The sequence below is a fragment of the Canis lupus genome, chromosome 21 (assembly GCF_048164855.1).
Source record: "Canis lupus baileyi chromosome 21, mCanLup2.hap1, whole genome shotgun sequence".
Lineage (NCBI taxonomy): Eukaryota > Metazoa > Chordata > Mammalia > Carnivora > Canidae > Canis > Canis lupus.
Window position 1 is genome coordinate 41,587,380 of NC_132858.1, and position 15,972 is coordinate 41,603,351.

At 39.1% G+C, this 15,972-nt stretch overlaps 1 protein-coding gene across 2 annotated transcripts in view; it reads left to right on the forward strand.

Moving 5' to 3' along the window:
• The window catches only part of RINT1 (RAD50 interactor 1), a 34,763-nt gene that overhangs the window by 16,594 nt on the left and 2,197 nt on the right, over positions 1-15,972 (forward strand). For both annotated transcript variants that reach the window (XM_072791518.1, XM_072791519.1), the window contains exons 8-14: positions 1,468-1,578; positions 1,676-1,901; positions 2,597-2,734; positions 6,032-6,231; positions 12,119-12,333; positions 14,604-14,784; positions 14,857-14,975. In XM_072791518.1, coding sequence (XP_072647619.1) covers positions 1,468-1,578; positions 1,676-1,901; positions 2,597-2,734; positions 6,032-6,231; positions 12,119-12,333; positions 14,604-14,784; positions 14,857-14,975 — 1,190 coding nt within the window. The remainder of the gene's footprint in view (positions 1-1,467; positions 1,579-1,675; positions 1,902-2,596; positions 2,735-6,031; positions 6,232-12,118; positions 12,334-14,603; positions 14,785-14,856; positions 14,976-15,972) is intronic.

Consider the following 15,972-nt stretch of genomic DNA (forward strand, 5'->3'; position numbering starts at 1 on the left):
CAGAGAGAGAGAGAGAGAGAGAGGCAGAGACACAGGCAGAGGGAGAAGCAGGCTCCATGCCGGGAGCCCGATGTGGGATTCGATCCCGGGTCTCCAGGATCGCGCCCTGGGCCAAAGGCAGGCGCTAAACCGCTGCGCCACCCACGGATCCCTAAAAATGAAATTTGATTGCATTTGTTGAGAACTAGAACTGTTGCCAGGGGGTAGATACTACCTTGTTTATCCTTGAGCTTTGCTACATTTAATGCAGCACAAGTGGGTGTGTGGGGGTGGGGGTTGATCACTGGTGACTCACACTAGGCATTGTATGTGCCATATATATAAATAAATGAGTTTATAGGCCTTACAGAATTTTAAAGAAATCAAAGGATAGGCAGTTGTTTCCACAGAATGGAGTAGAATGGCAATTGGATTTCTGTGTTGTTTTTTTTTTTTTTCCCCTGGTTCTTAAATTCAGCTTATTCTTTTGTACTTTATGGGTCTCCTCCTTTTTAAGATGGGGTGTTGGTGGAAACAAGAGTAGAATCAGTAAGAGTAAGTGAGGCAAAGCAATAAACCTAAAGCTATAGAGAAGCAGGGAGAATTTGGGGTAAGAAAATTGTGAGTTATGTTGACTTCTTTGTAAAGTGTAGTTCCACTCTGTCATCAAGCCTAAACTCTACAGCCCCTGAAATTAGAGATGTCCCTTATTCACTTTTGTATTTCCAGCATCTAGCACACAGCAGGGATTTACCACTCAGTGTTTTTGAGTACTTGCCCAACAAAACTTGGAAGGTGTGTAGGATCAGCTCTAGGGACAATTTAAAAAGCTGCCTACTTAGGTTTACTTTTCTATGATTACACCTGGTTGAAGGCATGTGTTGTTGTTTTTCCTTAATTTACCTTTTCAAAAGACAGAGCAGAAGAAAATCAAGTTTAAAAGTTATTTTGGGCAGCCCAGGTTGCTCAGCGGTTTAGCGCCGCCTTCAGCCCAGGGCGTTTTCCTGGAGACCCGGGACCGAGTCCCACATCGGGCTCCCTGCATGGAGCCTGCTTCTCCCTCTGCCTGTGTCTCTGCCTCTCTCTCTCTCTCTGTCTCTGTGTCTCTCATGAATACATAAATAAAGTCTTAAAAAAAAAAGTTATTTTGGAATGTTATGGTCTAAACCCAATTTAAAGACCATGAGATCTTTGTAATGCTCATTATTTTACATATTTCCAAAGTGCTACATTTTAAATATATATGATATTGTAAATTTATGACTTTATGGACTTAAGCCATGTTTGAGAATTTGTTGGGAATATATTGGGAAACTTGATCATTAAGCTTTGTGTGACCTCGAAGTTCAGAGTAGAAACTGTGTTCTTATACATAGGAATTTTCAACTAGTTTTTATAAGTGCTGTGTGTAGACAAATAGAGCTGTTTAATTGTAACGTTCTAATTGGAATGATTTAAGAATTCAAACTGTTTTACTTCTTTCCTTAGCCTGAATGGTACTTGGCTCAGGTACTTATGTGGATCGGGAATCACACTCAGTTTCTGGATGAGAAGATTCAGCCAATATTAGACAAAGTAGGCCCTTCAGTAAATGCGAGGGTAAGAGACTTCGACCTGAACATTCTAGTTTTAGAGTTCTATGTATCCATGAATAACTTGTCATCTACATTACCTTATGCATATGTATTTCTTTTAGCTTGAATTTTCCCGGGGGCTTATGATGCTCGTTCTTGAGAAGTTAGCTGCTGATATACCGTGTCTGCTCTATGATGACAATCTCTTCTGCCATCTGGTGGATGAGGTGCTTTTGTTCGAAAGGGAGCTACATAGTGTTTATGGCTATCCTGGCACTTTTGCAAACTGTATGCATATTCTATCAGAGGAAACCTGTTTTCAGAGATGGTTGACCGTGGAGAGAAAATGTAAGTGTTCATGTACCCACAGGGTACAAAGAATTGTCTTCTTTTGTGGATATTTTTGGTGTTTTTCTCCACCAGCTCTGGGTAGAAACTAGAATCATCTGAATTTTTCTGGTCAGGGTTTACCAAGTTGCTTTATTTTCTTCCCATCAAACCAGTTTTCCTTAAATTTACACTTGTACTATGCATGTTTCCAGAGAGCAGTAGTCAAGCCAGTAGGGTATACAGTTAACTGTTTTATAGATTGTACTACAGTATTTTTGTTCTTGGTAGCGCTGTTGGATGTAGCTTGTCTAAGCAGTTTAAATACATATTTTTTAAAGATTTTATTTATTTATTCATGATAGAGAGAGAGAGAGGCAGAGACACAGGCAGAGGGAGAAGCAGGCTCCATGCCGGGAGCCCAAAGCGGGACTCAATCCCGGGATTCCAGGATCACGCTCTGGGCCAAAGGCAGGCGCTAAACCTCTGAACCACCCAGGGATCCCCTAAGCAGTTTAAATATTTTGAAGATTTTGGGAAGGGATAGTGGGGAGAACTCAAATCTTGTTCAACCCTAGAACAGAGCATGTTAAATATAGTGCAACTGTTAGGAGGTTGTGGATTTATTTTTTACAGAAAAGTCATCATTCCAAAAATTGTGCTGAAAATTAAGAATGACTGTAACTACTTGACATACTCCTTTTTTGTGCTGTCAGTTGCTCTTCAAAAAATGGACTCAATGCTTTCATCAGAGGCTGCCTGGATATCCCAATATAAGGATATCACTGATGTGGATGAGATGAAAGTTCCAGATTGTGCAGAGACTTTTATGACACTACTACTGGTGATAACTGGTAAGTAGAAATCTTTTAGGATAACTTTGTTTTAAAGGTATTGATTGTGGGACGCCTGGGTGGCTCAGCGGTTGAGCGTCTGCCTTTGGCTCAGGGCGTGATCCCAGATCCTGGGATCGAATCCCACATCAGGCTCCCTGCATGGAGCCTGCTTCTCCCTCTGCCTGTGTCTCTTGTCTCTCTCTCTGTGTCTCTCATGAATAAATAAATAAAATCTTAAAAAAAAATTTTAAAAAAGTATTGATTCTTCATATGGTACTTTTTCAAGTAGTTCAACAAAATTAGTATTAGTATTAGTGGTTATTATAATATCTTTAAATACAGTTTCTATTTTGGTAGACTCTAGTACAATATTCTAGCTTTCAGGTTTTTAATAATTTAAAACTTAACCGACTGCGTGGCTCAGTTAGTTAAGCATCTGCCTTGGACTCAGGTCATAATCCCAGAATCCTAAGACCGAGTCCTGAGTCAGGCTCTCTGCTTAGTGGGGAGACTGGTTCTCCCTCTCCCACTCCCCCTGCTTGCATGCGCTCTCTCTCTCTCTCTCTCTCTCAAATAAGATTGATTTCTTTTTTTTTTTAAGATTTTATTTATTTATTCATGAGAGACACAGAGAGAAAGAGAGGCAGAGACACAGGCAGAGGGAGAAGCAGGCTCCAGGCAGGGGAGCTTGACATGGGACTCTATCCCAGGTCTCCAGGATCACACCTCAGGCTGCAGGCGGCGCCAAGCCGCTGCGCCACCGGGGCCACCCCTCTCTCTCTCAAATAGATAAAATCTTAAAAAAAAAAAAGATCTTAAACACTGGTATATATGAGGGGGAAATTCCTGAATGGTTACAATAAAAATAATTAAATGAGAATTTAATTTTATTACTTTAATTCTCTTGCCATTCAGCTTAAGTGTCTTCAGTAGATTGACCTGAGTTTTAAAGTTTTTTTCCTGTTTTTTTTTTTTTTTTTTAAGATTTTATTTATTTATTCATGAGAGACAGAGAGAGAGAGGCAGAGACATAGGCAAAGGGAGAAGCAGGCTCCATGCAGGGAGCCCAATGTGGGGCTCGATCCCAGGACTCCAGGATTATGCCCTGGGCTAAAGGCAGGTGCTAAACCGCTGAGCCACCCAGGGATTCCTTATTATTATTCTTTTCACTCAGTTTTTAAAAAACAAAAACAAAAATTTTTATAGGGAAATTTTTAAATATACACAAAAGTGATCTAATGTTAATGAACCTTCAGGTATCTGTTACTAAAGTTTAAAAGTTTGAATTTGAAAAGTTTACATTGTTTTCTCCCCTACTTTACTTTTCTTTTCTTTTCTTTCTTTTCTTTTCTTTTCTTTTCTTTTCTTTTTTTTCTTTCTTTTCTTTTTTTTCTTTTCTTTCTTCTCTTCTCTTCTCTTCTCTTCTCTTCTCTTCTCTTCTCTTCTCTTCTCTTTTCTTAAAAGATTTTATTTACTTATTCATGAGAGACACAGAGAAAGAGAGAGAGGCAGAGACATAGGCAGAGGGAGAGGCAGGCTCCATGTAGGGAGCCTGATGTGAGACTCAATTCCAGGTCTCCAGGATCACACCCTGGGCTGAAGGCAAATGCTTAACTGCTGAGCCACCCAGGCGTCCTCCCTGCCCCCCCCCCCCCGCCCCCCCCGCCCTTTTTTAAGATTTTTATTTACTTATTTGAGAGAGAGAGCATGAACGGGAGGAGCAGGAGAGGAAGAGAGAGAGAATCTCAAGCAGACCCTGCACTGAGAGTGAAACCTGACTGGGGCTCAATCTCACCACCTTGAGATCACAACCTGAGCTGAAACCAAGAGTCTGACACTCAACCAACTGAGCCACCAGGCACCCCTCACCTATAAATTCTTAAGTGTATATCTCTTCTAGTTCTTCCTTCATTTAATTAATTAATTAATTTAATACATGTTTTAAAGATTTTTGTTTGAGAGAGAGAGCATGAGGGGAGGGTGGGGGGCAGAGGGAAAGGGAAGTAGGGAGGAGTAGCAGGCTCCCCTCTGAGGAGGGAGCCCAACAGGGGGCTTGATCTTAGCACCCAGGATCATGACCTGAGTCAAAGGCAGATGCTTAACCAGCTGAGCCACCCAGGCATCTCCTCCTCCCGGTAAAAAATAAGTCCTCTTTTTGTTGAAGAAATGGGATGATTTTTGTACATAAAGATCTTTGACTTATCAGGGGCTACCTCCTGATAAACCTATTCAAAGTTCAAAATATTTTAGGTAAAAAAAAATGCATCTAATATACCTAACTTATTGAACATCACAGTAGGTTTCACTTGCTCACAACACTTACATTAGCCAATAGTTGGGGAAAATCATCTAACATAAAAGCATTTATAATAAACTATTAACTATCTCATATAATTTTTTTTTAATTTTTATTTATTTATGATAGTCACACAGAGAGAGAGAGAGAGAGGCAGAGACATAGGCAGAGGGAGAAGCAGGCTCCATGCACCGGGAGCCCGACGTGGGATTCGATTCCGGGTCTCTAGGATCGCGCCCTGGGCCAAAGGCAGGCGCCAAACCGCTGCGCCACCCAGGGATCCCCTATCTCATATAATTTATTGAATTATTTGCAAAAACCAGAATTGTTGTGTGGGTACAGCCATTCTGTGATGGCTGTAAGCACATCAGTTGTTTACCCTCTCCATCCCACCACAGCTGAGAGTTGTGGCTTGCTCCCACTTGCACCCAGGATCATGAGATGGTTGTACCCCATATTACTAGTCAAGGAAAAGACCCAAATCAAAAGTTTGAAGTAGTCTCTATGAATGGGTATGCCTTTGCACTATTGTGAACTTGAAAAATTTTAAGTTGAAGCATCATAAATCAGGGATCATCTATAAGTTCCTCATGCCTTAAAAAAATTGAGATGTAATTTATACACGTGAAAAACAAATCTGAAGTATACAGTTCAATGAGTTTTGACAAGTACATATACTTGTGAAACCCACACCCTTGTAAAGAAATAGGTCCATATTTTGAATGGTGATAGATTTTTTTTTAAAGATTTTACTTATTAATTTATTTGAGAGAGAGGGGAGAGGGAGAGAGGGAGAGGCAGACCTCCCACTGAGCAAGGAGCCTGATGCAGGGCTGGATCCCAGGACCCTGGGATCATGACCTGAGCCGAAGGCTGATGCTTTACCAACTGAGCCATCCAAGTGCCCTGGTGATAGATTTTTTTTGACAAAGGCACTAAAGCATGTCAGTAGGGAAAATCTATAACTGTGTTGTGGACAGAACCCAAACCTTCATATGTCTTGTTAACTTTCTCCACAGACAGATATAAAAATCTTCCCACAGCTTCCAGAAAGCTACAGTTCCTGGAGTTACAGAAGGACTTAGTAGATGATTTTAGGATACGATTAACTCAGGTGATGAAAGAAGAGAGTAGAGCTTCCCTTGGCTTTCGATACTGTGCAATTCTCAATGCTGTGAACTATATCTCAACAGTACTGGCAGATTGGGCTGACAATGTTGTAAGTTAATGTACTTTTATTCATTTATTTTAATGTTTTTTAAGTTTATTATTATTTTTTTATTAATCTACACCAAGTGTGGGGCTTGAACTCATGACCTTGAGATCAAGAGTTGTATGCTCTTCTGACTGAGCCAGCCAGGTGTTCTGTTAATGTGCCTTTATATTAAATAATAGAGTAGCAGTTTTCACAGTTTTACCTTTTGAAATGTTGAATTTATGGCATGCGGAAATTACACATTAGGTAGAATAACAATGAGGGCAAACTTAGGGGATATGATTAAATTACATATTTTTCTCAACTAAGTCTCAAATGGTTAAATAATCTCAATATTTTAATCATTGGAAAAGAAAGACAACCTTTCATGAAATAGTTGTCTATAGAATGAACCTTTTTCTTCTTTAGACTTGGGAAATATTCATGTATGGTAATTACCATCTCAGCAAAAGCTAAGATTGAATAGTGCTTTCAAATTTTTTTTTTTAATTTTTATTTATTTATGATAGTCACACAGAGAGAGAGTGAGAGAGGCAGAGACACAGGCAGAGGGAGAAGCAGGCTCCATGCACCGGGAGCCCGACGTGGGATTCGATCCCGGGTCTCCAGGATCGCGCCCTGGGCCAAAGGCGGGCGCCAAACCGCTGCGCCACCCAGGGATCCCTGAATAGTGCTTTCAAAGTCAATAAAATCCAGGACTTTAAGGAAGATAAAATAAGAACATTTGAGGGGCGCTTGGCTGGCTGGTTGGTGGAACGAACATGTGACTCTTCATCTCAGGGTCCTGAATTCACACCCCACAGAGATTACATTAAAAAATAAAATAAAATAAAAATAATAATATTTGATACATTTTGAATGCCTTCAAAACAGGAGTACATAGAGGGGCACCTGGGTGGCCCAGTCAGTTAAGTGTCCAACTCTTGGTTTCTGCTCCGGTGGTGATTTCAGTGTTGTGAGATTGAGCCCTGCATCAGGCTTGGGATTCTCCCTCTGCCCCTCCTGCTTACGCTCTTGATCCCACTCTGTCTCTCCCTCTCTAAAATAAATAAATAGGGATCCCTGGGTGGCGCAGCGGTTTGGCGCCTGCCTTTGGCCCAGGGCGCGATCCTGGAGATCCGGGATCGAATCCCACGTTGGCTCCTGGTGCATGGAGCCTGCTTCTCCCTCTGCCCGTGTCTCTGCCTCTCTCTCTCTCTCACTGTGTGCCTATCATAAATAAATAAAAATTAAAAAAAAATAAATTGGATGTTTAAAAAAATAATAAAATAAATAAATAAATAAATCTTTAAAAAAGAAACAAAACATGAGTAAATAGAATAAAAGAGACTCCCATGTGCCCATGACCTAGGTTCTTAAACCAATTTTTTTTAAGCCTCTTCTTCATCCCACACCCTTGATTGTTTTGAATATTTTTTAAAAAGATTTATTTATTTATTCATGAGAGACCCACAGAGAGAGAGGCAGAGACGCAGGCAGAGGGAGAAGCAGGCTCCCTGCAGGGGACCCCATGTGGGACCTGATCCGGATTCCAGGATCACGCCCTGAGCTGAAGGCAGACGCTCAAACACTGAGCCACCCACGCATCCCTATTTTGAATATCTTAGATATGCTTCATGATAAATATTTCAAAATGTATCTCTAAAAGAATTCCTTTAAAAAAAAAAACATAACCACAATACCATTATCACATCATTCAAAAGAGTTAATTTCTTGTGGTGGGAGGTATCTTTTAAATAAATCTAAAAATCAAAATCTTGGGTCTGGTTAGCAAGTATTGTAAGACCTTTTACGTCCCAAGAATTTTATTTATCTTTCTTTTTTCCACACAATTCTATGTGTTGACGGATTTGGTCTGCCTAAATATATTTATTTTTTAAAGATTTATTTATTTGAGAGAGAGACACCATGTGTGCGGCATGTGGACACAAGAGCTGAGGGAGAGGCAGAGGGAGAGAGAGAATCCCAAGTGGACTCCTGCTGATCGTATACATTGGGCTTGATCTCACAACCCTGAGATCATAACCTGTACTGAAATCAAGAGTTGGTTGCTTACCAGCTACACCACCCAGGTGCCCCTGTATTTATTCATGTTTTAAAGGCATTCAAAAGGTATAAATATTATTATTTTTATTTTATTTTATTTTTTTATGTAATCTCTACGTGGGGCTCAAACTGAGCCACCCAGGTGCTCGCCTAAATATAATTATTAATTAGTAATTTCTGTTTACTCTTTTTATTAATCCTAGGAAAACATTGGCAATCAAGGCATTTCATAGCCAGATTTTCCAATATGTACTTGTAGCCAAAAGTGAAGAAGCTTAATTAGCTTTTATAGCCTTAGCATAGATTAATTCCTTTGGATATCTTACACTGGAATGATCTCAGAGGGTTTCCAGGAACTCCTTGGACAGGGTACCCTTGGGTTTGGACTCACTGTTCTACGATCATCTGTATGGATACAGAAATCACCTTGGGTTTTCACCAGTGTGTCCCATAAAGTGGGTTTCATAACAAGGAAGTATTAACGAAGAATTAATATGACCATAAAACCGTGAAATACATATTAAATATTAAAAAGAACTGTACTGACATACATTATAAAGTATTATATGATTGTGTCATGAAATAAAAATTGGAAAGTAAAACAACAAAAAACCCTATAATTTTTATATGACTTAAAAATACCATTTATAAAAAGTGGTAGATAAAGTGGGAATTGAAAAATTCCAGTGTAAAATGATTAGAAAGATGAACTAAGGATTGGTGATGTCGTAGTATACCAGAAAACATAATTTTTGAGTGTGTACAGATGAGTTACAAAGATAGACAAGGTAAGTTAAAATGTCTGTGTACACTGTCAGATTTTAATGAAATAAAAAATAAAAGAAGTGAAATATAGTCAAACAGGCATTTAAAGATATTCAACGCCTAGGTTTGAGAGAGTCTGGAAATCTGTGCATATATATATATATAATATATTATATATAATATTTATATTATATTTATATATACATATATTTATATATGTATATATATAAAATACAGGGTAATAAACCAAAATATAGGAAACAAAAGTAAGTATACTAATAACAAATATAAATGATGAAAACTTGATAAACACAATCATAGTTTATTCTCATCTAAACTCTTTGGTTGGGACTTACTAATTAAAGCCTTTTTTCTGCAAAAACATTAGCTGATATCCATGCACATAGCATCATTCTACTAAGCTAGGAAAATAAGACACAATAATTATTTCATAAAATGAATATAATGTGGAGTATAATCAATGCATTTGTTTATAAAGTCACATAATTAGAATACATTATTCATTGTGTACTTTTATATGTTGGTTTCCTCATTTTAGTAAGTATTTTTTTCACTCAGCCCCCATACTGTTCCGTTTTCTGCTAAGCTTTGTCATAAAACAAATTGTCATTCCTGATTCTTGTGCCAGATGATCTAATAAGAGACTCATTCAAGGCCAGATTTTTAGCTTCAGCAAATTATTTGTGGAACATCATTAACTACTTTACTTGGTGCCATAGTCTGTTAATAACAATGAATTGGCCATCATCTCTATCCTTAGGAAATTTATAATCTGATGCTGAATTAACCGGGTCCTTCTGTCAATAGAAGTAATTTAGAATTACTTTTCAAATCATGAAGTTCTTTGTCCTTGTATGTTATTATAGTTTAACATCAAAAATTATTTAACCATCTTCACGGTCCTTCAGCTTGTGAATGCTTAAAATAAAAATCATTAAAGCCCTTGTATTTCCTAGATAGGAAAAAGAAGAGTGGACAGAGTTCACCTTCCACTCATTTAGATTCTTCACTAATGGCTGACTATTGCCAGATTGTGCCAAGCCCGACATACCCAGCCCTTCAGAGTCAGGAATTTTTGAGTTGTAGGTGATAGAACTTGGCCTGAATGGGGTTGGGGGCTGGGCTGGGGAGGTGAGGAAATTGTGTAACTGAAAGCATTAGGCTGCCCTAAACTTCACTCCTGGCTTCATTCTCAGGCCGGCTCTGGGAAGTGTGGCCACCGGTGGCTCCCAGCTCACATTATCCTTCTGCAGTCACAAAAGGACCAGTGCCTCTTCTCAGATGGTTTGAGCAGAGAATACCAGCTCAGCCTCTCACAAGTCCAGCCCTGAACAATCACTAGTGTGGCCACATCTGGTCCCCTGTTAATGAAAGTTTAGGCTGTTTACAATCTTACTAATTATCCATAGCATTATTTTTCTGTAGGGTAGAAAAAATACTTTTTCTGAAAATAATATGAATTCTACCTAAAATGCCATTGTAAAAAATGACATTTTAATTTTCTTAATTCTAATAAATCTGATGCATTTATTACTACAATGATCAGTCTGTCTCTAGAAAAAATGAATACCCAGAGAAGTTAGCCATCGCACAAATGCAAATTAAAATCACAGTGAGAAGGAGCTCTTGGGTGGCTCAGTCGGCTGAGTGTGTCACTCTTGATTTCGACCTAGATTATGATCTCAGGGTTGTGAGATCCCCACATTGAGCTCCGTACTGGGTGAGGAGTCTGCTTGAGATTTTCTCTCTCCCTCTCCCATCCCTCCCTACTTACTGCTTGCACTGACACTTTCTCAACCTCAAAAAAAAAAAAAAAATCACAGTGAGATTCAACTAAATAGAAACTAAGATGTCTATAATGAAAAGATAATAATTATTAGTGCAGATGTGGAGAAATTTGAATGCTGGTACAGTCACTGTAGAAAATAGATCCTCAAATAGTTTTTTTTTTTTTTTAAAGATTTTATTTATTCATGAGAGACACAGAAAGAGAGAGAGGCAGAGAGAGAAGCAGGCTCCACGCAGGGAGCCCAGTGCGGGACCCGATCCCGGGTCTCCTGGACCAGGCCACGGGCCAAAGGCAGCACTAAACCGCTGAGCCACCCAGGCTGCCCATCCTCAAATAGTTAAACATGGAATTAAAAAAACAAAAAATGGAATTACCATATGATCCAGCAATACTACTCTTAGAGGTGTCCAAGAGAAATGAAGACGCACACACAAATGTTCATACAGTATTATTCATAAAGACAAAGTGGAAAGAATCCAATTATCTGTCAACTGATGAATGGATAAATAAAAAATATATATATAAATAAAATGTAAACGCAATAGGATATTATTATTCAGCAATGAAAAGGAATTAAGTACAGATACATGCTACAATACAGATGGACCTTGAAAACTGCTCAGTGAAAGAAGTCAGACAGTCAAGTCGACAAAGATTAGTGGTTGCCTAGGGTTTGGGGGGTGGGAGGCACAGAGAAGGGATTGGGAGATGATGGTTAAGTGTGGGGTATCTTTTTAGGGTAATGAAAACAACTAGGGGCACCTGAATGGCTCATTGGTTAAGCATCTGTCTTCGGTTCAGGTCTTGATCCCGGGGTTCTGGGACTGAGCTCCGTGTTGGGCTCCCTGCTCAGTGGGGAACCTACTTCTCCCTCTGCTTGCTTGTTCCCCCTGCTTGCGCTCTCTCTCAGATAAATAAAATCTTTAAAAATGTTTAAAATTGACTAGTGATCAACGCACAATTCTGAATATACACTTAAAGCCATTGAATTGTCCACTTTAAACAAATGAGATGTCGTGTGAATTATACTTCAAGCTGTTAGAGAAGAAGGATTTGGGGACACCTGGGTGGCTCAGTGGTTGAGTATCTGCCTTTGGCTCAGGTGATCCTGGGGTCCTGGGATCAAGTCCGGTATCAGGCTCCCTGTGAAGAGCTTGCTTCTCCCTCTGCCTGTGTCTCTGCCTCTCTCTCTGTCTCTCATGAATAAATGAATAAAATATTAAAAAGAAAAAGGTTTTAATGACTATGTTGACATATTTTTGCTTTCAGTTCTTCCTTCAACTTCAGCAGGCAGCACTGGAGGTCTTTGCAGAGAGTAACACCCTGAGTAAGTTGCAGCTGGGACAGCTAGCATCCATGGAAAGTTCTGTCTTTGATGACATGATTAACCTGCTGGAGCGTTTAAAACATGACATGTTGACCCGCCAGGTAGACCACGTTTTTAGAGAAGTTAAAGAAGCTGCAAAATTGTATAAAAAAGAAAGGTAAGTCCTCCTGTATTTTCTTACAACTCAGCTTCCAAATCCAGTTTGCTAAAAATGGAAAGATGATAAATACCTGTTTTTCTGAAATTATTCCAAGAAATAGAAGAGGAAGGAAAGCTTCTTAATTCTTTCTACAAGGCCAGCATGACCCTGATAACCAAAACCAGATAAAGGCACTTCAGAAAAAGAGAATTACAGGCCAATATCCTTGCTGAACACAGATGCAAAAATCCAGGTGCATCTTTACCACTTCAGGCTTCTCCATCGGGGGCACCTATAAAATACTATGAAACCAAACCCAACAACACATTTAAAAAAGTCATTCGCCACAATCAAGTGGGAAGAGTAGTTCAATATTTGCAAATCAGTGTGACACGTAATGTCACAATGTAATTACTAAGAGAAAGGATAACTATATGATCATTTCAACAGATGCAGAAAAAATATTTGACAAAGCACAACATCCATCATGATAAAAACCCTCAATGAAGTAGGTTTAGAGGGAACATACCTCAACATACCTCAAAGGCCATATATGAAAATCCCACAGTGAACATCATATTCAGTGGGGGAAAACTGAAAGCCTCTTCCCCTAAGGTCAGGAAGAACATTAAGTATGTGTTGTTGACATGATACTGTATGTAGAAAACCTGAGAGACTCCACCAACAAACTGCTAATGAATTCAGTAAAGTCACAGGATACACAATGTACAAAAATCTGCTGCATTTCTGTATACCAATAATGAAGCAGTGGAAAAAGAAATTAAGAAAACAATCCCATTTACATTTGTACCAAAAATAATAAGATACCTAAGAATAAACCTAACCGAAGAGGTGAAAGACCTATATTCTTGAAAACTATAATAACACTGATGAAAGAAATTAAAGATGACACAAAGAAAAGACATTCCATACTCATGCACTGGACAAATATTCAAATGTCTATACTATCCAAAGCAATCTATACATTTAATGCAATCCTATCAGAATACAAGGGCATTTTTCACAGAGCTAGAACAAACAATCCTAAAATTTGTATGGAACCACAAATGACCCTGAATAGCCAAAACAGTGGGGGAGGGGAAGCATAGCTAGAAGCATCAAGATTGCAGACCTCAAATTATATTTCAAAAATAGAATTACCCTATGATCCAGCAATCGCCCTACTGGGTATTTACCCAAAGAATACAAAAACACTAATTCAAAGGAATGAATATATAAAATTATGGACAGTGGAGTATTATTTAGCCATAAAAAAGAATGGAAAGAATGAAATCTTGCTATTTGCAAGACCTGGATAGAGCTAGGGAGTATAATGCTAAGTGAAATAAGTCAGAGAAAGACAAATACCAAATGATTTCACTCATGTGGAATTTAAGGCATAAAACAAATGAACATGTAACAGACTCTGAACTCTAGAGAACAAACTGATGGTTACCAGAGGGGAAGGTGTGGGAGAATGAGTGAAATAGGTGGCAGGGATTAAGGAGGGCACATGTGATGAGCACTACTGATTAAAAAGTTAAAAAAAAATTGAAAGATGATATATGCAGTCACATTTCTAAGGTGTCCAGATAAGCAGAGTTTGGCCCTTGGTACTACAAATTTTGAACTATTTCGGATAGAAAGCTTTCTAAAATATATTAATACATTCTTAATTGGAATAAAGTGGTCATAATTTCACCATCAGATGGATCTGTAAATACAGAGAACTGGTGTATGATGTGGGGTTGGGTGCCATGTACCAAAGCATGGTGCTCCTGTAGTGTTCTGTGCGTGCCTGGTACACTTTATCCCACCCTTATGGTTCTGTGTGGATGTCGGTTACCTTCGCCACGCCGTATCCTCTGTGTGCGTCTGTTCAAGCGGAGTCCCTGTCCCACAGACTATTTATAAGCAGTTTGGAAGTGTTTTCAGTCCCTGGTCTTTTGCTGAAAATCAGATCATGAAGTTAGCTGATGTCTTAAATGCTAATACGGTTTACATTTTGCCTGTTTTATAATGATTTCAGTAAGTCACATTAACATAGGGAGATTAAAAAAAATACTATGTGTCATCGTCGTCACATAGGGAGTATTTAATACAGAGGTAAAGTATAAATATATTTACTTTCTGAGACAGGTTTTTGTGCTGGGCTGTACATTGTTTCTCATCCAAAGTGCACTTCCCTGAATTTGAAAGGATTTGTTAAGTCTTAAAACACACCAAGTTTTGAGAATCTTTCCTAAAACTTAATGTGCCATGGGCCTTGCTGCCTTTGTGTCTTCCAGGTGGTTGTCCTTGCCATCCCAGGCCGAGCAGGCAGTGATGTCGCTGTCCAGCTCAGCCTGCCCGCTCCTGCTCACGCTGAGAGACCGCTCACTGCAGCTGGAGCAGCAGCTCTGCTTCTCCTTATTTAAAATTTTCTGGCAGATGCTTGTGGAGAAGCTGGACGTATACATCTACCAAGAAGTGAGTAAGAGCAGGCTGTAGTCCGGGCTGTGACGATAAAGGCAGCTGTTACATGACTGCTCTTTGTTGCAGATCATCCTTGCTAATCATTTCAATGAAGGAGGAGCAGCTCAGTTGCAGTTTGATATGACGCGGAATCTGTTCCCCCTGTTCTCCCACTATTGCAAGAGACCGGAAAATTATTTTAAACAGTAAGCTCAATATTTAACCATGACTGCTAGTGTATCAAGTGTTTATAGAGGAGGTGGATTCCTTTTTTTTTTTAAACAATTCTTGGATTCTCGTGATGTTTGCTGGGATAAACAGAGCATCAATTAAAATTTTAGGACATGCACTGTATACCCAGATAATCCAAGACACGACCCATGACCCCCTTCCTCTATTTATCAGAACTGGATCTAAATGATGTGTTGGGCTTTTTATTTCTTGCATTTAGTTTAATGCTCCTATTTGCCTTTACTTTTTATTTTTATTTTTTTAAAGATTTTATTTATTCATGAGACACAGAGAGAGAGAGAGAGGCAGAGACATAGGCAGAGGGAGAAGCAGGCTCCATGCAGGGAGCCCGACGTGGGACTGGATCCTGGGTCTTCAGGATCACGCCCTGGGCCGAAGGCGGCGTTAAACCACTGAGCCACCTGGGCTGCCCTTGCCTTTCTTTTTCTTTTTTTTTTTTTTAAGATTTATTTACTCATGAGAGAGAGAGAGAGGCAGAGACACAGGCAGAAGGAGAAGCAGGCTCCATGCAGGGAGCCCAATGTAGGACTGGATCCCTGAACTCGGGATCACACCCTGAGCTGAAGGCAGACGCTCAACCGCTGAGCCACCCAGGCATCCCATGCTATTTGCCTGTTACTGGAGAGAGAAAATGCAACAAGTGCAGTTCTTCCATACTCAATAAGTATTAGAAATTAGAAATATGCTTAGTACCTAATAGTATGCCAGGCCTGAAGAAAATTTGTTTTCTTAAATATTTATTAATTTTGGTTCAAAGCATAACTTTATGTAAGAAAAATTCTTAGTATTTTTAGAAATTGATTTAAAATTTAAATTATTGGGGGCAAATTTGAGATTATAAAACATTCTTTTAAAGTTATTATAAAACAAGATTATTTTTGCTAATTTAAGTTAAGCTATCTGAATTTTTTTCTTTTTCTTTTTTTTTTTGTTTCTCTTTCCATATTCTAA